Source organism: Pteropus alecto, unplaced genomic scaffold, assembly GCF_000325575.1.
Source record: "Pteropus alecto unplaced genomic scaffold, ASM32557v1 scaffold81, whole genome shotgun sequence".
Classification (NCBI taxonomy): domain Eukaryota; kingdom Metazoa; phylum Chordata; class Mammalia; order Chiroptera; family Pteropodidae; genus Pteropus; species Pteropus alecto.
The window spans coordinates 4,116,511-4,142,324 of record NW_006433378.1 but is presented as its reverse complement, the minus strand read 5'-3'; the positions used below and the strand labels follow the sequence as shown (position 1 = coordinate 4,142,324).

General features: G+C 39.1%; 1 protein-coding gene across 6 annotated transcripts in view; it reads left to right on the top strand.

Moving 5' to 3' along the window:
* LOC102887821 (schwannomin-interacting protein 1) overlaps positions 1-4,732 on the top strand; it is a 136,869-nt gene extending 132,137 nt beyond the window's left edge. For 4 of the 6 annotated variants that reach the window (XM_025044220.1, XM_015586512.2, XM_015586516.2 and 1 more), the window contains exons 7-9: positions 38-131; positions 1,675-1,774; positions 4,094-4,732. In XM_025044220.1, the coding sequence (XP_024899988.1) occupies positions 38-131; positions 1,675-1,774; positions 4,094-4,102 (203 nt within the window). In that variant the 3' untranslated portion in view covers positions 4,103-4,732. The remainder of the gene's footprint in view (positions 1-37; positions 132-1,674; positions 1,775-4,093) is intronic. The other 2 variants (XM_015586513.2, XM_015586514.2) reach the window with 2 other exon arrangements.
* The last annotated feature ends 21,082 nt before the right edge of the window (positions 4,733-25,814 follow it).

Genomic DNA, 25,814 nt, shown 5'->3' with positions numbered 1-25,814 from the left:
TTATCTATTTTTAAATGCTCTCTTTCCTTTGCCCCAGGCTTGAATGAAGAGTTGGTCCAGCTGCTTCTCATCCGAGATGAGCTGCACACAGAACAAGACGCCATGCTTGTGGACATCGAAGACTTGACCAGGTCAGTGATGTTTCGCCCTTTCCAAAGAAAGAGAGAAGCCCGGGATGTTATGAAGTTGAAGAATTAGGGCAAGAGTGAGCTCTAGAGAACTTCCTTCCTCACTTCCATGAGTAACTCACCTAATCTCTGCTGGCGTCAGCTGTTTATTTTATTGGAAGGGACGTGGCCAAAACTGCTTTCCAAACGCATTGCTTTCTCACAGCCATCCTCCCTTGTGATGGATTGTCAGGGCATTAGAACTTCTTACAGCCTGCCCAAGTCAGGTCAGCAGTTCTGGCCTAGGAGGACTTTATCCTGATGGACTGGATGCTGGGGAGTTGGCCCTAAGCCGTTGCGTGCTGGCGTGTTTCCAGCTCACGAACAGCCACGTGGCGGGTGCCACAGAATGGCACTTGCTGTTATATGACCTGACTCTTGATCGCATCTGCCATGCCCAGAAGGCAGGGGCACTGGCGTGTTTCCACAGCGCTAGTGCCACCAGATTGTACTCACGGGGGGGAAACTCCAGGACTTGAGTTTCTAACTGGGCCTGGCTCCAAGCGCCTCACTGTAAAAAGGTAAAAAATGTTTCCTTCCCTAGGGGTTAAGGAAACTGGGCTAATGCTTCAAGATCTTGCATTTCGTGGTAGTTTTCCTTGTAGAAAAGCCTGTCACCATAAGCACATGAACGATACGAAGTACAGTGAGCATTCCTTTTATCTCATATTTACTGTGTCACCTTTTCCGAGACAGTGTGTGTGAAGTTCTTTAAACCAGGAGGCAACAATTACTATTAATCCTAGAAATGATATTCAGAGAGTAGAAGGCTCCCCAAGGGAAGAAAACACAGCTTGTTACAATAACATAAGGAGTTAACCACATGATCCAGAACCGTCCAAGGGAAGCTTGAAAACATATGTAGTGAAAATGCTCTCAGGACCTCTTCTCAGTGTGGTAAAATATATATATTTTTTAAACTGGGTAAAATATTTTTCTAAATGCAATGTTATAAAAATAGTTTTGGTAGCAAAATAAATGCCACAGAACTATGTTTAGGCTTTTTTTTTTTTTAAAAGACCTTCAGGCAGCACTCTGTTTTGTATGCTTTGAGTATTACATTGCCTCACCCCCTAACAAAAAAAATCAAAAACAAAAGAAAAACAAAACACCAGAAGGCTTTCTTGCATCTTCTTAGCATATTTGCCGATACCTGAAATATCACAGTAACACTCGAATAATACTGTTGCCATCTACAGATGTATTCAGGCACTGCACCAACAACCACAAGACATACCCCTTTTTGTTAGTCTAAGAAATTTGTATACAGGTATTAAAATTATGGGAAATCGGTAGTGAAATGTACAACCAGGACCTGCATCTTCTGAATAATATTTAAACTCTTTGGTAAATTCTGTGACTTTCCTGAGAGCAGAGACCTTTTCTCTACCCCTCAGGCAGCACTGGCATTCCTCGTTGTTGGGAGGACATTGAGAGGCTCCTCCCATCTCTCAAAGGATTAAGCTATTACTTAGGTGTATAGTGTATTTGTTTTTATACCTTTCAGATGGTGTGATCTTGGGAAGCAGGGCAGGCAGAAGCATGGAGTTAAAAGGAGAGGAGTCACTAATTTAAAGGTGTTGGAGGAACCCTTTCAATTGGAACAGGTGGAGAGAAGTTTCTGTGTCCAGTCCCGGCTGCAGAATATTACTTTGCTCATGGGAGAAACTGAGGATATTTAAATATCCCTAAGGGTAGTAGTCCCAGAGCTTTGCAGGCAGATGCGAGAGGGCTGAGAGCATGGTTGTAGGAACTGCTGAAGTCCTGTTCACCTCTGCTCTTTACCTGTCCAAGTCCTACCATTCCAGGGAGGCAGTTCAGATCAGGTTCTCAGACTTGGCTGCACGTTAGAACCACCTGGGGAGCGTTATAAACTATCGATGCCTGGATCTCACCCCGAGACATTCTGTGGAGTGGCCTGGGCATTCGGAGTTTTTAAAGCTCCCCACATGGTTTCAGTGTGCAGCCAAATGAGGACGGGTGGTTTGGATGACACCTCTTTGGCGAAGACCCCGAGATTGGGGTAGGACCCTCTTCCTTTGTTCCTGGCAACATGGCATTCCTCACATGTGGAGCCAAATCATACTGCATTATATTTGTTTGTCTGCCGTCTGTTTCTACCTGACTGTATCCCCCCTGAAAGCAGAGAGGACACCATTTTCATTTCATTGGCGTGTCCCCAGAGCCTAAGACAGGGCCTGCCAGGTACATAGTAGGTCTTCAAAAATGATTGTTCATAAAAAGGTGTCCCTGTGGGGCTTGAGTAAAACAAATCCTAATAAGGACTTTGGTATAAATAGTCGATGTGAAAATCTTTTAGTTTTATGGACGGAAACTCTTTACCCTCCTTTGTTTAAAATTTTAGTAAAATTCACCCTTGTATGTGTGTCTTAAAATAACACCCAGCTTTCAGTATTTTACAAAGCTGTTTCCGATCTGTTTTTTCCTTCTTTCTCAGAGAAAACCCTTGCTGTGTGTAGACAAGCATTTGTGCACACACACATGCACACACAGATACGTATTTTAAAACTGCTGTAAGAACTATAATTTAATTAGCTACGGTGGAATCTCAGCTCACTGGGCATCAAAATATTTCTTGAGCTGAATGCCTTTAAATGAGGCCCATGAGCTACTTTGTGAATATGATCAAGGTTCTTTTATACACATAAACAGGTGGTCTGCTAAAGGGCATAATTTTTTTTTTAGGAATAGAAGAGCTGATGATAACTCTTTCTTGAGTTCTTTTATTGTTAAATGAATATCATCAATTATTTGTGGGCTGCCGAATGTGGCAAGGACACTGTTGTCACTTCCCTATTTCTGAAAATATTTGTGGTTTGTCTTCCCTGTTCCACAGATGTGAGACATTGTGCATAAAACCAATGAGTTAAGCTTGACGTCACTGACTACCCAAATCAGGGCAGCACACGAAAACTGCCCCGATCCTTTGCTTACAGCCAGAAACCATATCCTGAGTTACTTTTCTCTTGACAAATTTATAATTTCCTAAAGTCCTCCTTCAAAACATTTGTCTTTTGCAGCCTTCAGACCCTACCATTCCCTGAGAAGACATTTAACTCAAGTAATGTAAGCAGCTTGGCCAATTCCTCCCGCTCTGTCTCCACCAGCCAGGTGCCAGGTTGGCCAGCCTTTTGGGCTCACAGGCCATAACAGGGCTTGATGAATAAGACTCACCTCGCCCTACGCCTACCCTCACTGCCACAATCATGCCCTTGGGACTGATTGAGAGTGGGGAAGAGTATGAAAACATGGAAAATCTTTACATTCACAAAGGCCTACCATTTGTTAGGAAGACATGAGCTTTTGTAAGAATGGAACTGGTTTCAGAGTTGTCGGAAGCCTTGTTAATACTTAGATTTGTGTCTGTGTGTGTGCGGTGTGTTTAGATGAAGCAGTCAAAAGGTTGCTTTGTCCCACCACCTTGTTTTGACTTTTTGCTTGGCACTTATTTTCTATCTGCTCACTATTTGTTTGCTATTTGTTCCTTATTTCTCTCTCCTTTGGAATATATGCTCTGTGAGAACAAAGAGCTTATTGTCTGTTTACCCCAAACCCCTCGCACCAGAGCAGTGCCTGCCACGTAGAAGGCACATAGTAAACTTTTGTGGGATAAATAATCCGAGAGACATCGCTTTTCATTTTTAAACAAAGCACTTTTCTTCTCAAAGGAAGTGACATCTGCCAATCCCAGGTGAATCCAGTGGCTTATTAAATAAAAGGAATCACATATAGAATATAAAAATCGAAGAGGGCAAATCTCTTGGAATTAAGAACTGTTTCTTGTTTCTCTTGATTTCACTCTGAGTAGCTCTGAACCTCAGTTTGGAGGATGTTTTAGCTGTTGATTGGAAAGCAGCTTGAATCTTTCTTCTTAGCACTAAACAATTGTATTACTAATTTTACAGACATGCTGAAAGCCAGCAGAAGCACATGGCAGAAAAAATGCCTGCAAAGTGAAAAGAAGCCATCCAACCAGAGGACAAGCTAGACTTTATTTTGCTTCTGTGGTTGTAAAAATGCTGTTGTTAAAGGTGGCGCAGAAACACACATCAGTGTTAGTCATTGGTAATGTTTGAAGCTTAACGTCCAGTGATTGGCCTTTGCTTCTTAATTTATTTTAATTTTTTTACTGTACCACTAAATATCAGGCATTTTAATAAAATATTGTTACAAAAAAATGTACAGTACTTACACCACCACAAATCATGGTTAATAAAAGAGGGTAGTTTCAACTTTATTTTTATTTGTTTAGAGATTTTAAGTTGGAGCAGTATTTTACCATTGACTACTTTCATTCTTCACTGTAGTTTTAACGAAGAACTGTAAATGACGGTGCTATACAAGTCAAAAAATACATGCCTGCCTCGTAGTGAAGTTGTAGCTCTCCGTAATATGTATATTTTAATCAGTTTTCAACATTTTGTGAATGTTGACTACCTGAAGTTCATCTTTAGATGTGCTATTAACATTCTGTTGGATTCAGAGGGTTCCTTGAAAGTTTTATGTATAAATATGTAAAATAAAAATCAAAACTTTGTTTCATATGATATGTCTTTTTGCTCACTAGCAAGCCGTACACTCGCCATATTTCTTTTTCTCTCTTCCCCAACTAAATTCTTCACCGGGAAGCTTTTATTAGTGAAAAAGTACAGAGCTCCCGAGGATGAGGACAAGCAGTACAGCAAATTGCAGAAAGTTGGGGACCCATGTGTGAGTGTGTGTGTCTGAGTGAGGGCGTGTGTGTGAGTGATCCAAAGAAGACGACATCAACATAGCAGAAATAGCACTTCTGTTATTATTCGAAGTTATCAATCTGGAATTTGAGCGCTATACCATTGAAATGCTGCTGGTCTTATCAGAGCCTATTACTACGTCAAAACTGCAGCTACCAGTTTGCCACATGAACACACTAAGCTTACATTTACACTTTGCTCAAGACCAGCTCTTGCCATTTTTCCAGTTTTAACCACTTTCATTAGTCTCATGAAGAAAAAATGCCAAGTCTAAAGAAGTAGATTCCAAGTTATTCCCCAATAAGCAGAGAGCTTCAGAAAATCAATTTAAGTAGCTAATGTTGAGGCAGGTATTAGGGAACCACAAACTAAGACAGAGATGAGCAATCAACATTCCAGAACCACCCACAGACTACCAGGTTTCACTCTAAGGTCCATGATGTAATCTGAATATAGACGTTTAGACAACTGTCTGCATTTTCCTTTCTTGAAAATACCCAGCTAGATATTTTAAGTAAGAGTGGCCCATTTTCATAGTCTTCTATAATCTTAAATTGTTAACACTAATCATTTTTAGGGGACTCAATCAAGTTATTTTTATTTAGAAAAATAAAGCAGCCCATAAGTGTATTTCCGCTTTTGTGAGTTGGCTAAATGAGAGAGTGTGTGTGTGTGTGAGGATGTGTGGCAGGTTGTGCACGCCCCACTACACTAAAGGATGGGGCCTCAAGTCCTCTCTGCCTGGCAGTCTCTAACAGCCGTGAAGTCCTGTACCAGCTGTCATCTCCAGGGTTGATCCCAGTCCCAGGGATCCAGGCACAGCTGTTGGTCCTGTGCTTCTTCAGCTGGGTAAGAATGTTGGTCAGCGAGCAGTGGTTCTCATCTTTAGCAGCATAGTGGAACCACCTGGGGAACTTAGCAACCATTGGGGCCTGGGTCCCGCCCCCACAGATAGTGATTTAATTGGCCCAGGGTGTGCCCTAGACGTCGGGGTTTTTTTAAAGGCCACTAGGTAATACTAATGTTGAGAACAACTACCTGAGACTTTCTTCCTTTTTAGCTTTTCTTTAACTATTTTCTTAGTATCTAGTATTTTTCTAATTGAAATGTATTCCTATTAATTTGGAACTTGTGGGGAGAGCTAACTTAGAAAGAATGCTATAAAAAAATGCCTGTGCCCAGTAAGAGCAGCAGTGTGACCTAAACCTCCAGAGACATCCACAACCTGGAGTGATGACGCCAAAACAGCCCACCAAGAAAGATAGTCTTAATTTTTTAAGTCTTTGCCAGAATTGCCAATTTCAATAAAAATTTAGAAATGAATTTTCTCTTTGTCTTAAGCAATGCAATCTTTCTGGCTAGAAATGTGGTCTGAAGAAACCCAGGACCTCTAAACTCTTCAGTTGTTTGAAGTCCATAATTATAACTAAAAAGAGATGGAAGACCAGTGAGATTACATCACAAAGACCCCTGGAAACACCTCCAGGGTCAAAGCAAACTAAAGGTAGAGTAGTTCTCACCATCTAGAGATCCTTAAAGAAGATTCCACTTGGCGTCCAATGTCCCTTTCACACTTCTCTGGCCCTGGCAGAGATGTCACCACGTGACTCACCCATCTTTCAAGATTGGGTCTTTCCCGTCCTCTTGCTTAGATTTTTCGGCAAGGACTGGGATTAATCACAACAGGATTCTCATGTGCTCTAGATCACCCCTCCATACTTAAAAGTAGGGCCCTTCACTAGGCTTAGTTAGAATGCTAGATTAACTGACCTAAAAAATAAGGCCACCTGCCTTCCCAGTTTTAAGAGAGCGAAGTGCAATCAAGAGCACCCGGGCTCTGGGGCCAGAAAGAACTGGGCACAAAAGCTGACACCATCATCTTCCTAATGATTTGACCTTGAGCAAGTTAATAAAGCTATATGTTATCTTCTCACCTGTATATAAGCTCTCGGGATTATTCTAACAACTAAATAAAATAATCTCCACGAAAGTACCTGGCACCCAGTAGCTCCTCAATAAATAATTGTTGAAAGGAGAAGTAAATGACCAGGATTCATGTGGAGGAGTCATTCTGTGTTTTACCAGTGTCTGAGATTTAACACACCCTTGTGGGTTTTTCCTTGTTTATTAATCATTAGTTTACAAAGCATGCTTAAGGGAAAAGTTAATAACTTCCACCTTCAAGTCCCCTCCTCCTTCAAATATCAATGTTAAAACTAGGAATGTATTCTTACACACATATATAGGATTTGCGTTTTGATTTGTTTATACCAAGGTGGGATCACATAAAACACAATGCTTCGCAACCTGCTTTAGCCATGGACATCCTTGTAGACAGTACGTTACAAATCTAAGTCATTCTTCCTAACAGCTGTATAGTCACCCCAGTATGATGGAACATACTTTATTCAGCCATTCCCTTTAATAAATGATGGACATTAAGGATCTTTTCCTATTTCTGCAACTAAAAATAGTAATGCAGTAAGTATGCTTGTACTTATACCTACTTGTGCTTTTATTCTGTGATAACTTCATTTTTTCTTTAATCATTACTTGGTATTATGTTTAGATACTTGAGAGTACAGAGAGCGAATTAAAATGTGGAAGAACAGGTGAAGCCATTGCAGAGAAGTTTGATTCTGTGCAACAAAATTGGACCAACTCCTACTGTCTGACAAACGCAAATTCATTTTTATCTTTAAAGAGTATGGGTGTCACTTCCTTGACATAACTTTCTCTCTCTCTCTCTCCCCCTGCCCCCAACCCTCTCCGTGTCACTTACACAAAGAGAGAGAGCCTCCAAGGATTGTCATCTGCTTCCTGAATACAGATTTTTTTTTTCTCTATTTCCTGTTTGAGGGGTGAGGCAAACCTCAGCCATCTTTGTAACTGTAGCCTTCAGTACAGAACGAACCAGAGAGTCTTCTCCTGAAGAAAAACTCTATGGTCATTGGGACCTGCCCTTTTGACACTTTCATTGACTGGTGGCACTCTTTACACTCCCACTCTCTGCTGAGGGACGAGCCTCTCAGCCTGACTTTCAGTCAGACTTGGTCTCATTGTTCTCAAGTTTGATTCTCCATGACTGGTTGACTCTTCCTTAAGTCCCTCACCTCTCTGAAGTTTTGATCTACAATCCAGAGACTTTCCTTCCACAGAATATTATTATCTCTGCTGTCAATGACTAAACAGCCCAATGGCAGATATAACTAGCCATCTGCTAAAAGTCATGCCTCCCACTTATAGAGTTGTCCCTGTGGCTAAACAGGAACTACATTTCGATTTGTTTATACAAAGATGGGATCACATAAAACACAATGCTTTGCAACCTGCTTATAGAGTTGTCCCTGTGGCTAAACAGGTACTACATTTCTCACCCACCACCCCCTTGCATTTAGATGTGACCCATGTCTGATTTTCATCAATAGAACGTGAGTGGGTGTGCTATGTCTTGATTTTAGCCAAGCCTTTGAAAAAGTAGTTTGCTTTCTCCATGCTTTCTCTTCTTATATCAGCTGCAATCACAAGAACCTAGAGAATAACAGAGCCACGATATGGAAGAAGTCTGGGTCCCTAAGTCCACTGCAGGAGGAGAGTGGCCTGCTGTCCAGCAAGATTTGCTCAGACAGTTACAGGAGTGAGAAACAACCTATGATTATGTTTGAGCCATTATACTGCATTGAATCTCTTTGTTACAACAGCTAGCACCACCCTAACTAATGCAAATCCTCAACAAGGAAAGCCATAGTCCTTTAAGAAAGAGCTAGAATACAAACCCAGGCCTCTGAAGACAAACATTATGTTCTGAACCACCACACTGCCTCTGGAGGTGCCACGTGTTTCCTCTAAAACATCTCTAGGTCAGTGACTTACCTTTTTCAGTTCGTGGACTTGTTCAGTTTAGTTTAAATCCTGTCCCCATTCTATCTTTTCCTTCAGCTATCGGGTCAGAAACAAGAGAGGGTCAAAATGGGATTTGTCACAAAGAATTCATGCCGGAAACAAGAATACAGACTTTATTATGATGCCAGAAACACAAATATTTATCAAGTGACTACAAGAAACTTCTTTGGTGCCCACCTGGATGAGCCTTGGGTTTCTGTAATCCTCAAGACTATACTTTGATTATTACTACCTCAGCTGAATTCTGATGCTTAGAGAAAGCAATTACCTTTTGTACTGACGTTCATTTATTTTTCCTAAATAAGATATGACACATTCATTATGAGATAGGTTGATGGGAAATGAGTTTTTCAGGATATTTTAATTGAGGCTTATAGTTCGTTGTCAGTATAAATTAATATTACATTAAATAATTTGTGAATTAATAGTCTGGCTATGCAAAATGAAAGTGTTCTCTTAATTTCTGAGTGAGAATCCAAAAGTTCTTTCATTTAGCAGCTTTAGTAGGGAACGATTCACCAGGAGAAATTAATCGGTTGTAAGAAATTCTTTCCCATTGCATGCTTCTCTTCATACATTTCTCTGTTCTAGAACAATGCCCTTGCCTATGGTTGTAACACTGCCCTTGTTTTAAAAACGATTGGATGCACTTTCCTGCACCACTGTACAAGAGCACAAAGGTAGAAAAGTGACACTTATGGAAAAAGCAATTTTAGTTTCATTCTCCAGACCAGGCATTCAAACTTTCTCAGTGATTCTTTACTACCAGAGTCTCTTTTCTCTTATATTCAGTCGATAGCTTATTTGCTTCTTGGCTTTGCAGAGAATAGTGGCATGGATCCTGACTCTGGTAAAGCATAGACAAGGCTGGAAGTGAGTTCTCTAATTTTCTGCCTCATAAAGTTACTTCCTTCCAGATGTCTGTTAGTTCTCAGTAGAAATTACAGTCTGTAATGACATGTCATCTCACCTTGTGAGGGGGCTTTTTAGGTTACAGAGCATCCCCACGTATTAAAAATGACATTTGAAAGACAGTGAGACCGCACACTTCACTTCGGGAGCAATTTAGATGTGAGGGTTAAAGGCGCACGCAATGTTGACTTTTACAGGCTAAGGGGAGAAAGGAATCTACTAACTGATCACAGAGCATCTCTCCTCTTTCCAGTCATGTGAAGGACTCTTCTTGTTCCCGCTGCTTAAGAAGGCTGGTTTTAAGATGTGTCATTGTCTCAGATGCAAATCAGATTGAGAATCATGCAACCAGGCAACTCTGTCGGACTAAGTAATTTTTTAAGGGAAGTAATAAATGCCTTGGGAGGAATAATTAAGTGTGGGGATGTTTTGTATGGGAGTAATAAATCCATTTCTCTGCAGTTCTGGCTAAATCAAGAGTGGGAGTGAAACAGAACACGGACCTTTTCGGAGTTCCCAAACCAGTCTTACCACACACTCCAAGTGGGCTGGTTGGGTCTTTAGGGAGACAACAGCTTTCGCTTCCTGTACCTGAGGCCAAGAGCAAGACAGAAGAATGTGAGGACTGAGGAGAATGGAAGTGCTGTCCAAAAAGAGGCCCGAGCGAACCGGGTCACATATGCAGACGGCCACAGCTCCACTGTGGGCCTTGCCAAGCCGCTTCTTCCAGTGCATTTTGGTGCCTGGATCCCATTTGCCACCTCCGTGAGCGGAGCCTCTGTGAAAGGCGGAGGTTTTAGGGACCTGCAGGTTCCTATGAGGACATTCCTCAGTCATCGTAGTGGGACCCATGAAGCTAAGAGCCAGGCACACCCCAGAAGTCCTGAGGCCTAGAGGGAATTTGTCAAAAGCAGCCTTGACGGGGCTAACAGGTTTTATGAATTGCATAGGCAATAAGTAAACAATTAAAAACCTCTTTTGAGTTTCCTCAAGCCTCTTTTTGGGGCTACCTCCCCAAAACAGGCAAGAATCACTCAGTAAATATAAATTAATGGGGTTTAGAGGGAAAGGGCAAACCCAACAATAAAAAATAAAACACTGATGTTTTGAATTATGCCTTATGGGCCACATTTGAAATTTGTTGTCTATTTGCTTCCTACAAGAAAATGTCCTAGATAAATCATCACAGTTTTGAAATTTAAATTGTATTTCAAGTCTCAGTCTCTCTCTGGTTTCTTTTATAATCAGCCGAATCCCCTGATTTGCATAGCTGATGTGCCAATATAGTACTAACAAACAATGCCCTCCCCAATCCCCTCAAATAAAAAGTCAAATGCCCACTTCCTCTTTTTAAAAGTACACACATGTGTATCACTTCCTAAATTATATTCATTGTCAAGAATTCTGGATTATAAAATCATCCAAGAGTTGGTTTTTATCTGAGGCAGTTAACCGCTCCTTTAAAACCTCACAGTTGCCTTGATTTTGTATCTTAGAAGCCTCTGTTCTTACTGAGGCCAAATACACTCGCTCATCTTCAAAATTTTGAATTTTAAAGAAAGCAGGAAGTTTACATACAAATGGCTCTCATTTCAGGTGCTTGCATGGATTTTCCTCTACTACTAATTAACTAGGCCAGAAGCATTGCTTTCACATCACACCAGAAAATGAAAGCCAAATCTTAGGTCTGCTTCAAATTTCTGAGACTAGCGGTCATTCCCAAGTCAAAGTTACGCAGGCTTCGTGGCTCAAGAAGAAAGCATTTTCATCGGGAATTCCTTTGTCTTCAGTTTCCAGGCCCATCACGCAAACCACCCAAAAACATGGACCAGTCTCACCACACTGCAAGTGGGGGTGCTAGGTCTTTAGGAGTTGATAGCTTTACCTTTACAGTCCTAAAGCCCAGAGCAGTAGAGGAGCGAATGTAAGTACTTGCCCAGAGAAGACTGGAGGAGAATGGGGAGGTATTTGATAAAGCTGGTATCAGAGGCAGCTGGGAAGGGGAAAAGAAGACGCTGAAGTATCCGAAGTATGCTAATAGGGAGGCTGAGCTGTATAAAGGAGGAAGGAGTTGGACCACTGGTTCTGTACAGCTCTTCCAGAGGGCATTTACACAAATGCGTTTCGGGACCAGACTGGGAATACAAGCAATAGAAGCAAGTTTGGTATTAGACAATAAGGACCATGTGCCCCAAGGGAAGGGATTCACAGCTAAGTAAATGCGAACTACTCATCTAACAGTTGGGTTGACCTGGCTTCTGTAAGACTTTTCTAAGATTTCAAAATATTCTGTGTTTGTTACAGAGATCATTACTTCTATTAACTAATGTTTTAGCTATATGACATTAGCCACCACCGAAAGTCGTTTTGAGAAAGAGCACCACAAAACGTATTATTATGTTTATAGGCAGAATGATATTACTGCAGCATTACTCAATGACAGCTTTATGAGTGCCTGGGAAGATATTCCTTTCAGATGTCAATACCAATAATAGTCAAGTTTCTTTGATGATCATTGCAATTTTTTTGACACAGAATGTTTTCTCTTTGCATTGGCTTCCAGGAAGCAAATAAGTAAATTTGCAGCCCACCTATGATAAATTGAATAAGAACTTAGGATAACGTGATTTCTAGTTTACTATATTATCCCTTTAAGTTGCCTCAAATTCTTTTGGGGAACCAAGAAGGGTATCATAAGCAAATAAATATCTCTATGTATTTACTTATCTATATATTTATCTCTCTATTTTATGTATGTATTTATCTCTCTATATTTTCTTAGCCCTCTTTGGCTACCAAACACCTGGAATCTTCTCCCAGCGGCAGCATCCAGGTACCTACTAAAGACAGAAGTCTATTTTGTTTTAGAAGATCAAGTGAATAAAAACCAAGTCTCATGTCAATTACAGCCCCCCTCCCCCCTGCCAAAAAAAAGCCTCTTTTGTTTGTCCTTTCTTCCATATTTCCACTCTCATATCAAATTCTGCTCTTGTGGTCAGTTGTAGCTATAGTCTGTATATTGCCAGTGCATATACCCATTCTTCTGGTTTCTTTGGGGATCTCTTTCTTTATGTGGTTTTCCTGGGGCTCTCAGACTTGATGCCTGCCCCTCTACCACAGGAGTGACCTAGGCAGTCACCCAGAATGAAATACCCATTCCCCAACCCTCCACTAATAATTGGTTCACTGATGTGCATGTGGCCCCAGCAGAGCTAATAAGAAGTTTCCCTGGAATTGATATTTGAATACTAAAACGGAGACATGAAAGCCTGGCAGCCATCTTGTCTACTATGTGGAGGGAAAGTTTGGATCGGAAGCTAACGAGAGCAGTAGATTTGAGAGATGGTCAGGGGAAGGAGAAATCCCTGATGGACATCCTATAAGTTCTTAGATTTTGTCTGAAGTCAGATCTTCCCTTTGACATTCTGGTACAGAAGCCAATCATATCTCATTCTGCTTATGCTAATTTAAGCTGGATTTCTGTCAAGACTGAAAGAGTCCTGCCTGTACTCATCTCTAATCTTGTGACCCTGTCCTGTCACCTCAATCTACCCTCCAAATAGCTAAGTGATCTTGTAATGTTTCTAACAAACATCTGATCTTGACATGTGCCACTCCATGTCTTGAAAGCCTATCGCCCACAGGATAAAAGGTAAATTCTCTGCATGATATTCAAGGGCTGTTATAATTTGTTTCTTGTCTTCTCATCTAGCCTAACTCTAGACACTCTCCCTCTCAGATTTCAAGCAGGCGACATTTAAGCTCCACGTCGATCCTAAATTCTCCCTGGCTGCAGGCCTTCGTACATGACGTTCTTTATTCCGGAAATGCCTTCTCCCTGCTTTGAGCTCAAATGCCATCTCCTCTAGAAAGTCTTCCTTTTTGCTTCCTTAGAAAGAATTTTTTGTTTATTCTCCTCTGCTCCCACAGTGTTCTCATTTGAGTAATTGTATAGTATTGTCATTGTTATAGCCTTTCTGCAAACAGAGTAAATCTCCTTGAGAACAGGGCAGGGCATTTATCTCTGTTCTTCATACCCAGCTCAGCAAATGGCATTCAATAGGAGCTAAGTAAATGTATGTTGAATGAGTGAATGAATGAATTAATGAATGTTCAATACCATCTCATAGAGAAATTCTACTCTTAATTTCTTTTTATATGTAGTCCCTTACCACCCAGTTTCCCCACAAGTTCTTAGATTTATGCGGCAACTTAAAACTCCATGTCTTTTTCAAGACTGCAAGTACCTTAAAAGTCCTGCTAGACATTACAACCTAATATGCTTTATGAACTTGCATGAGAAGCTCAAGGTCTAACTTCCCATCAATTGCTTACAAAATTATAAGCATCTCGAAGAGGAAAGGAATTGAATCCAAGATATGTCAGATGATTTACCAAGCTGATGGGACCCACATGGTGTGAACTGACCATCTTCTGTTTCCTGAATAGGTGTTAACAATGCCGATTCTCAGAACCTTCTGGGCTAAGTCCCATGTGTTCCCACCGCCATTTGGAAAAGGAGTTTAGGCTGGTTGGCCTTCCTGTTGTGTAGTCTGTGGTTTTCTATTACTGAGCATCGGAGCAGAACCTTGGATGGAGCCCCGAAATAAAGTTAGGTCCTTCTTGCTAACCCTATGATGCAGAGATGCAGAAACTAACCCCACAATGTGAGATGCTTTAGTGACATTTCAATGGCTGAATCAAAGCTGGGGGAAATGGGAGGCCACAGTAAAGTAGTAATAAGAATACCTTTCCTTTATACTTTCTGGGGAACTAACTAGTATCCTGTTAACCTGAAAAAGTTATTGAAACTTCCCAAAGGTATCCAACTTACGCCCCAGAAATAATCTAGACCTTGTCACATTATTTCATTTCTCATATGATCTCAGCATTTTCCTGAGAATAAGGGAAAGCAAGCGGGTGTGCTTTTTATTTTGCAGAAAGAGAAATGGACACAGAAGGGTTAAGAAGGGCATTTCCCAAGGCTTGATGATAACCTTGCAGCCAGGGTTAGGATGCCACACTTGAATTATTAGCCTAGTGGTCTTCAAACTTTGTTGCCTACAGAAAAATGTTTAAAACTATGTACTCCTCATACATTTCTTAGTTGACTTCAAAATTTGTCTGTTACGCTTTTAAAGCATTGCAAAAAAAATTATTTCTAGAACTTTCTAAATATAAACATTTAAAAATATATATGACATATCCAATTGAATGTATTTTTTCTATGTATCCAATGAAATTTAAGTACCAAAGCAATTTGACTATCGCATACATTTTTAAAACAAGTAAATGAGCAAGCTCTTCAACTGTTGGAAATTTTATATCATTTATTTATTTTAGAATTGAGAGTCCTTATGTATTTACATTTCATTTTTAGAAGTGTTTTATTCATCACCCTATCAAACTTCTTTACATAAAAATATGTATCTAAATTTCAATTAAATGTTTTAGTTTCCTGTGACCATAATATTTGAAGTAATAAAATTCTTCTATACTGAGTTCCTATTACAAATATTATTATTAATCAATTGATTAAAACAACAAATATATTATAAACTTTGGTGAACAATTATAAAATAAAGAGGAATTGTATTAGAAATGCATCTTTTTTCGAAGGGAGGTTGTTCTCTTTCAAATTTATTCATGTATCTGTCAATAAATACTGCTTATTGACAGAATGAGACAGAGTTCTCCATCATTTCTATTCCCATTATTATATTTATAGACATAACTTGTTCATGAATTAGTAGGTGAAAATGGAAAGAATCTTGTTATAGCAACATCAATTAATTTAGGGGGTTCTCTTTGAATGATATGGCAAAAATGACATTGTGATCTATTATGAAAAAATATTTTTAGTGATCTATTAGATGACAGATGACAACTCCATTAGGTTCTACCTGAATTTTTTTGACAGCAAAGAATTGGAAACCACTTGCCCTGCAAACGTTTATTAGCCAGTCATTAGAGCCATTTATTGTTGCACACTTGTCCCTATACATTAAAGGGTTTCTTCTCGGGTGCTTTCTACTGCCTGGAGAACTGCATCTCAGTGAAACTGGAGAGAAAAGCCATTCATGACTAAGTAGTAAAGAGCAGCATAAAAGGGAAGGTGGGAAAGAAGCCAATAGGATAACTTTCTCAGTCGCTCTCAAGCACATCAACTTTGTGAAATGACTTATACAGCAGTTGAGAACCCAGAAGTTGATTCCCCTAAAGTTATTCAATCCTATCTACCCCCTGGAAAGTTTTTGTAAATTCTTTTGGGATAAACATACTTCCATTTGAAGACAATTGTATTCGCTCATGTTTCCACCACCTTTAAGTATGACCTTCAAACTCATGCCCCATCATTACACCATAATCAATCACCAACAATGTATTGGAAATTCTTCTAAGCACTGAAGATACAACAATGCATAAAAGAAAGTAAATTCCTGACAATAAGTTATCAGAATTTGACTCTATTTTATACTGAGCATTCTAGCAGAGTCAGAAATAGAAAGCTCAGGTCATTGCTGCCCCTGGAACATGGCTACCTTGATTCCCCTATAACTGCAAGTGTAGGGTACCATGACCTCCGCCCTAAGTTTCCCTTGCACCAGCACAATGCTAGGCACATGATAGCTCTCCATGCGTATTTGCCCAATGAATTGAGTGAAGATGAAGTCAAAGAAAATTGTATTTATCTTTCTAAAGTGTCTGATACAATTGTCCTTTAAATGAGGGCTACCTTAAAGTCATTCATAAAATCACAACACTTTTAGATCCAGAAGGAAAGTTAGTGATGATTGATCCCCTTTCTCCTTTCCTTGAAGAGAAAGATATGAAGCCTGGAAAGGTAACGTGACCTGTTAAAGTCACTAATTTACTCTGTGACAAATCCTGTATTTGTGGCCAGTGGAAAATGTCTAGATACATTCAATCCAGGCAAATTCTGCTTCCAGCGTCCTTTAACGTAGCCCCAGTTTGATAGCTGCCACTAAGAAATATCTCTGCCTCATACCCATGTAACCTCCCAACAAAGCCTCAGACATCTATATAAAAAGTGAAATAAGAGAATATTTCTTTTTCCCTCTATTTCACGAATTCCCTTGGAATTCACAGGAAATGTATATCATAAAGGAAACCATTAGTCAGTTGGGTCATTTAGAGTGGCTACCCCTACAGCCCAAAATATGATTTGTTTTCAGCTTGGAGAATATGAATGGAATTTTTAATAAATGGGAGTATTCCACGGTTTCACTGTGAATCTAACATCTGTAGAGTCCAGAGACCGAATTTCCCATAAAGGGTTAGCAGGATTATTGGTCAGGAAGATTCTTTAGGCAGAGAAATAACAGTTCAAGTGGAAATGAAGCTATTTCTGTTCTGAGGTCTCTGGGGTAAGTCCTCGGAGTGGCTGCTGCCCCTACCAGAGGGAAGTCCCAAATAAAGAGGTTCCAAGTAAAAGAAAACAAGCGTTGTTTAATTATACTGGCACAAATGGAAACCAAACGAGTAAATAAAGAGCCTCTGAGAGGAGAATTTGTAGGTTTGGTTTCTGAGTCAGTCCCCAGTGCTTTCACTTTGCATTTCTGTGGCATTTGGTTGAGGTGACGTGCCATGAGAAGTTTCTGCTCAGAGCCTTCGAATAAGAAACCCTGGAAACCACACTCAGGGGTGGGGACTAAAGGATCCCAGAAGAAAGAATTATTTCAGAGCTGTTCTTCAACTTCCACTGGTGACTCTCAGGTAATTATCTCTACCCCTGAGCTCTCTTCTGCATTCTCAGCTGGATTTCTCACTCCCCTCTGGAAGTCTCTATTGGAAAGTTCCAAAGACATCTCAAATCTATTCTCATTATCTTTGTCCTTGAAACTACTTCTTCTCCTGTTCTCTCTGTCCAGCAAACAGCCCTATCATTTACTCAGGTACCCAAGTCTGAAACTTGGAACTTACTCTTGACTTCTACTGTGCCACTTCAAATTCAGTCATCACCAGGTCCTGTCATCGCTGCCTTCAAATAAATTTCACTACTTTCTCCTCCTTGGCAGGTCTCAGGCCAATGCCTTCGGGGTGTCACCTGTTCTCACCAGGGCTGATATAAAAATTTTTGACCAGAGGGAGTCCTAGCCTCCACTCAGGTCCCCTTCAGTCCATCTGCCACATTGTTCTTCACGGTCTTTCAAAAAAGAAAATCCAGTGACCGACCTTTCCATTCCTTAAAGTCCTCAGAATCTCTGGCAACAGAGGCATCTACAAAATAGGATGAAATCTGTAAATCCAGACATCTGAGTAGGAATTCTAGCTCTGCTGTTCATCTTGGACAAGTCACTTTGCCTGTCTGAGCCTCCATTTTCTTATCCGTAAAATAAGATATTTTATACTTGGACAGTGAATTTTAAACTTTTTAGTCCAGGACCAACAGCAAGAAATATGTTTAAACAGCAACACACACATACATGCGTGCATAAACGCACAACACATACAAAAATGCACATACAAAAAGCACATGCATATACAGATCACACATATGTATAGGCACATATAAACACACACACTACACACAGACACATATACATACACACAAATCATACTGTAAAACATAAAGTTTTCCAATATAATATAACGTACTCTGATACTTTCTGTTTTAACCTACATTATTTAATTTTTAATGAATGAAATAATGCTGGTTGTGACCCACAAAATTGATTTCAGGACTCACTGGGAGCCTGCGACTCAGTGTTAATAAATACCAAATTACATGATTTCTAAGTTCCCTTTTAACTCTGAAGATTTAGGTAAGTCAAGTCAGAAAAGAAAAAAACTTCAGGAATATAGCAAGACAGGCTGGAAAGAAAATCTTTTAACTAATACCATAAAAATTATTATTTCTATTTCATAAGGTAGTTCCATATCCTAATCAATAGCTCACTATTCTGCTACTTGAAGATATGGAAACTGCAGATACCAATTAAAAATTAACCTCAGACCTCTGTTAAAAATTATATAATTGGCCTCACAATAGTATTCACAATTTCCTGTCTCTTTAGGCAGGCAGTCCCTTTTAAAACAACACAAGAGTGTTGGTTACAGCTTTTTTTTTCTTAATCATTTATCTTGCAGATCATTCTACGTCAGTATATTCAGATATACCTATAACACCTTCTTCATGGCTGCATAGTATTCCATTTTACAAATAGATCTTTATTTAACTAATTCCTTACTAAAGGTCATTTCTACTATATCATAAACATTCTAGAAGTGAAATTCCAAAGACGAAGAATACATGAACTTTTCATTTGATACATATTGCCAAGTTATCTTTCAAAGAAATTTTTACCAATTTTTATGCCCCTACCAACCATGTATCAGTGCCTGCTATCACAGATCTTCATCAACATTTGCTTGAGCATCAGCCACATGGATTTAAATTTCAGTTTTGGCATGAAGTATTTGACCTTGAACAAGTTGCTGAACCACTCTGAGCCTGTTTCCTCGTCTTTTGGCAATACTCACAATGTTCTTAAGAGTAAAGGCAATAATGAACGCAGTAGATATCATATAATTCATCATGTGTGGTTGGCAGCATTTCATTTTTCACCAGCCCTATACCAGTAACATTAATATAATAGTTACCTTTAACTTATGATTATAAGCTAACTTACGATTATTTAAGTTTAAGCCCCTTGAGGACAGTCAGATTTAAACAATAGACCTCTTAGCCTCTGTAGCAAACTCTATGCTCAATAAATGTTGGCAAATGATGTCCCAGAGCACACATTTTTTTCTTTAAATACATAGTTTTCAAGTGAGTCTTGGTTATTGATGGTCTCAGAAATTTAAAACCTTCTAAGCTCTTATGCAGGACATAAAAGACTGAAAAAAAAATCATTGTAGATGAGCAATATGTATTACCAAAAATAGATAATTGCTGTTCTGACAGAAATTGGTTTTGGAGTGTCATAATATACTAAAGAAAAATTTCCAAAACTACATTTCTTAGAGCCATTTATTAGAACTTGAATATTTTTAATTTTTTTTATATTAATTTATGTACCTGAAAATCTACCCAGTTTGAGAAGAAAATTAGTGATTTTTGGTAAATATACAGAATTGTGCTAACATCATCACAGTCCAGTTTTAGACCATAGGTCCAGTAAGATTCTCACATGCTCGGTGTCTCCTCTGCAAGTCCACAGCCTCAATTAGCCAGGGCTGTGTGGATGGCTTGGATCCTCCTGGTCCCTTCCTGCTGTGCTCGGAAGGCAGCCAGGGATGTGCCAAGAATTCTTTGAGCCCCTCTGTAGTTTTCTTATTCCTCGGATCTCCCTATTAAATTTCTGGCTTGTCCACCTGTAAGGTTAACTCAAATCACAGCCCCTCCACATACTCAGAAGACTGGTAGCTGCCCAGCCAGCAGCCAAGGAAGGCAGCACGCAAAGAGTTTTCAGCAGTGCCTACTCCCAAGGACGTTTTCTGTTGCTCCCATGGACGTTATCTGCTCCTGTAACCAAGCATCACATCTTGCTCCTATCTGTCTAAGAAGGCGGCTGCTCCCCCAATGAGATAACCCCTCCCTCTGCTTGTGTGCATAAAAACTGCTTGCTTTTGGTCAGAAGCATTATTCCTACAGCTCCAACAGATCAAGTGCTGAAGCCTCGCTGTATTGTGAGTAATAAACGGCATGTCTCACTCTGCTGGTTCTCCTTATGGTTTTTTCGGAATACCCAAGGCCTAGGTGCAGGTTCCTGGCCTGGGGCTCCTACGTTACACCACCATTCTGTTGCTTCTTCTAAACTGGTCACAGCCTCAAGTTAATAAAGCATTGGCCTTTCCCGTTCACATGCCATCAAGATCATTCCTTTAACTGACAAAACGACTGGAAGCGGTTTTCCCACCTTCAGCTAAAACTCGCTTGTGCTCCCTCCAGCAGTGAAGCTGCAGGTTTTTCCAGCCTGCCCCATCCTGCTGGAACCTTTGCATTGACTGAGATGGAACAGATCCAAAAGCAGTCACAGGCAAGAATGCTATAAACTCCCACTCTTCTTACCAAAATACAGCAGTTCTTCATGAAGAACAATGTTTCTCAGTTTGATGTTTGCTTGTAGTCAATTTCCAGGAACCGGAAATAGCTGTTGCTGACAGTGTTGTCTAATTTTATCATTATTTTCTAGGGAGATGATTTGCTGACTTGCTCACTCTGCCCTATTGGAAATCTGGAACCTGAGTTTTCAAATGAGCAGCTCTCGTCTATGCAGCTTCTCAGTGTTCCAGCAGCATTGATCCTTGACCTTCAGTGGTCGTTCTCTTATAAGAAATGATGCCTTTGGAGGGAGAGCCAGGGCCCAATGTCACCATGCTAGTCCTATTAATCAGGAGGTGGCCAACTATCACTCAGTATACATAGTTTATCTGGAGTCTTCAGGGGCAACTTGATGTGCAAAATGAGCCCAATAGGACAAGAGAAGCAGCAGTAAAATACATGTATTAAGTATTCATAAATCAAACCTCCTCTTGTGGCTTAAAAGCCCAGAAAAACCCAGGAATAAAGACCTTCCGACAAATGATGAACTCAAGTGGGACTGTGCACAACTAGAATTTTGGGAGAGAACTATAGGGCTGAAGGAAATTATTGGTTTGAAACTGATATATTTTATTCTAAGCAATGTAGCAAATTCATCACTCTTTTTATTTCCTGAGAATGGAATATTTTTACTAACATTCCAAGAAGTCAATAGAGCATAATAGCTTGATGTACCAAGTCTGGAGCCAAACTCCCTCAGCATGAAACCCACCCCCTTCTCACCCTCCCCTTTTATGCTATGTGACCTTGGGCAATGTTTATAAGCTCCCTTTGCCTCACCTGCCACATCTGTGAAATGGGGAAGAAGATGATATTAGCAATACCTGCCTCAGAGGGTTGGTACATGTAGAAAGTCTTAGAATCATGCCCAGTCCATCATATGAGCCCAATAGATGTTAGTTCTTAATTAATATTTTAAACATCACTGTTTCTAGGGCTCCCCAGTGTATCCCTCATGAGAAGCTACTGGCTGCAAGATCTTACCAACCCTGGGATAGAGCAGGAGAGAGCAGCGGCTTAGGAATAGTGTTCTTTTAAATGCAGAGTTGTACCCAACAAGATGGTACAAAATCCACTCAGAACAAGCCATTGGCCACCATGCTCCTCAGACCTGTGTTCACGAGCTCCTTGGAACCATCTCACCTCCACCCTCTGAGCCATCATGTCCTCACTGTGCCTGGGCTACATATCTACTAAGCACCACTCTCCCCCACATTAATGTCCAAGAGTCAGAGTTTCCTTTACCTGGATTCTTCTAGCTCTTCCCTCTGGCTCTTGAAGCCAGAAGCCTGGCCGCTCACACCATCCAGCTCAGCCAGGCTCCAGGCAATGGCCAACATTCCCTAAGGTGACACGTGGGAGGCCCATAACTCTGTCAAGATGGCAGGTATCTGCCTTTCTGATCATCTGAAATAACTAGCCACCAGTTTGATAAAGACAAACTCAGTGAAAGATATATATGCCATATTCTTGGTATAGGTCAAAAGTACAATTATTCCAAAATTTAACTTCAATTCTTGCTTAAGGTTGCATGCAACACAAGAGTGTTTTAAATAATTCTTAGTCGCTTAGAAATACATGCCAACCTCATTTGGAGAGCTAGTATTAAACACCATAAGAGTCCTTATCCCGTTGAATTCCCATTTTTTATGCTATGTAACATAAACTCTGATTTATATCATATGGGATTAACTAACAATATCAAGATTAAGACAACCAAACCAAAACAAAAATTTAAAAAGCAAAGCATTAAGAAGGCACTGTGCATGTATATATGGTTTAATGTGTAGCAGTGAGCACAAACTGCCTGAGTTCAAAGACTTGCTCTTCCCCAAGTAGCGGTGTGAGTGTGGACAAGCAAATTAACCTCGCTGTCTTGTTCTTTCATCTGGAAAACAGAAATAATGACAGTACCTGCCTCACGGGGTCCTTGTAAGAACGAAGGGATGTACTGTGGTGGCACACTTAGAACAATGTCTGACACATTGTTGATGCTTCTATTTATTCTTATATTATTTTGGTCAGATAAATCAGCACTTCCTAATTGCTGATTTGTGGAACTTAAAGAGTCCACAAAAACTTAACACTAAATGGATTTAGTTTTTAAGACAAAACACTCACATTACTCTTAATCATTAAGATAAATTATACATTAAGTCAACGTGGTCATTACAATTTGTGTTTTCAGTGAAAAAATAAAAGAAAAATGGTTAGTCAAATGTTTTGCTCTTTTAACCAAAACTGTCCATAAGAATATAATCTATGCTTTCATAATTTTAACAGTCTATGGAGTAGAATTTTTATATTTTACCAATCCATGCTAAGCCAATGCTGCGAGATGCTGCTAGGAGAATAAGCACTTAAAAAGAGCCTTAGAAAGAGCTACACTCTTTAATTCTCATGTGAATTTAGAGTTACAATAGATTAGTTACTGCCCCAGGACACATTCAGTATTAATAACAGCATTTAAGTAATTACAGTTATTAAAAACAGTGTGCTAAATATATTCGTAGCACATATAACAAAGGTAGAGCATCCACAATATTTTAAAACATCTTTCGTATCAATTAGGAACAGACTAATAATGCAATTTATAAACGATGAAAGAGATTGAATATAGGCAACCTAAAAAGAAATACAAATAACTATATAATATGAAAAGTTGTTTACCCTCGCTAACAATAAACAAAAATGTAGACTAGAAATATTTACTCCTAATATACTGGTAAAAGTAAAAATAAATAATTCATTATATCCAGGCTTAGTAAAAGACTGGTGGCAGTGTGAACTGGTAAAACCTGTAGCAAGAATGTGAAGACATTATTTTCTTTGTTGGTTCAAAGCCAACTGGAAATAGTGTCTACCTCAAAGTCTGTCAAGTTCTACGGGCTCTGAGTCCAAACCAATCACTGTGGCTACAGAATGCAGTCCCCTGGTTGGCTTAGTCTGAAAAAGCATTGAAACTGCCCCCAAAGGAGATAAAAATTTGGAGTCTTCAGCATGAAGGCACTATTTAAAGGCACAGAAATGAGTAAGATCACTCAGGGAGGAAAATTTCAAGAAGAACCTCAGCACTAAATCTCAGGAAGCTGCAGTGTGACTACAGATATGGTGTGTATCTTTCCATTGTCCTATGCTTTTTACATTTTCACATATGCACATGTGTTTTGTTTTATTAGCGTATTAGGGATTAGGTCATGTGTATTGTTCTACAACATGTTTGTTAGTTTCACTTACCAAAATGTCCTGGAGATATTTCCACGTATGGTTGTCCCCAAGTTCAATGCTTCCCTGGTCTGTATCTCTGAAGTATTAATTCCTGACTGGGGCCAAGAAGGGAGTGGAAGTGGTGTGCTCCTTAAATGCGTCAGGATTATGCCCCGCCCCCCTTACCCTCACCTTCCTGGGTAACAGGACCGTTTCCTGAGACTTGGCAGGAGTCTTCTCTTTTAATGTTTTTTTTTGCATTACCCTTTTTGAAATTTATTTTCATGATTTGGTTTCTTTGGAGTACATCCATGCTGTCATTGCAATGAGATTTAAGGAGGTTTGGTGTGTAAGTCATATGGTCAGTCTGCTATAGTGAAGCAGAAGTCTCCAAAATGTTATTTTAAGAAATAAAAGCAAGTTGCAGAAATAGCTACATATATTTAATACATATATGTAATACATATTTACATGTAATACCATTTTTAAAATTAATCAATGTAGACTATCTTTAGAAGTCAAGCAACAACTTTCTATAATATACATTGCTATACTTTTATTAAGTTTTTTGAATAGGCACTGGTCATTTTTACAAAGAAAGATATTATTAAAAATCTGTAAACTAATTTTTAATTTTTAAGAGCATACATCATCATTGAAGAAATTCAAGAAACAAAATGAATTTTAAAAAAAACTTCCATAATCTCCTTTCATTTTAGTGATAACTATTTGGCAGATAAATATTTCAGTTTGTATCCCCTTCATCTTTTTCTCTGTAAGCATGCACACGTTTTTCCTCCCCAATGCAATAATTTTGAACATAATGATGTTTTCTCGCAACAATATGTCATGAACATCTTTCCAAATCAATAAAAGAAGTATCAGCTAATCTCAAAGAATAGATTTAATATTCTCTGTTCATAGAGCAATAAAATTAAAAATCAATAGAAGAAGATTGGGAAAAATACATTTGGAATGTTAAAGACATCATTCTGATAATGTATGAGTTCAAGAAGAAATCACAATGAAAATTTCAAACTGTTGGGAAGTAAAAGATAACAAAAGCTCTATGAATCAAGAATTGTAAGATGCAATGAATTTTATGTTTATATGGAAATTTGTAGTCTTAAATGTTTATTAATAAATAAGAATCTTTAGTAAATAAAAAAGACTGAACATAAATAATCTGATTTTTTAAATCTGGGTGATAGTTACATGGGTGTTTATTACACATATATCTTTGTTTTTGCTTCTCTGGGTGTTTGGGATATATTTCATATATTAAAATTTCATATATATGTATATGTTTCAGGTGTACAGCAGTATACATTGACACTTGTATACACTACCAAATGTTTTAATAACATTTTAAGAAAAATGAATGAGGAAATTCAGAAAGCATTTAGTCAAAGTAAACTCAAAGAAAGCAGGAAAAAATAAGTAAATACAAAAGCAGAAATTAACGATCATCAATAAAACTAAAAGCCAGTTCTTTGAAAAGATAATAAATAAACCCTGACCAATGAATAAACACTGACCAAGAAAAATGGGAGTGACTACGAATTAGGCACAACATTAGAAATGAAGGAGAAGATATAACTACAGATGCAGTAGAAATATTTAGAACTATAAGAGAACAATGCTATAAACTTGAAAAATATAAATTACATAAATAAATTAAAAGAGAAACAAAAGACTTGAATAAATCGACAACTATTTAAAAACTTGAATAAGTCGAAGGGAAAAATATTCCCCCATCTCCTCTCACAAATGACATGATATGGTTTCACAGCAGGCTGT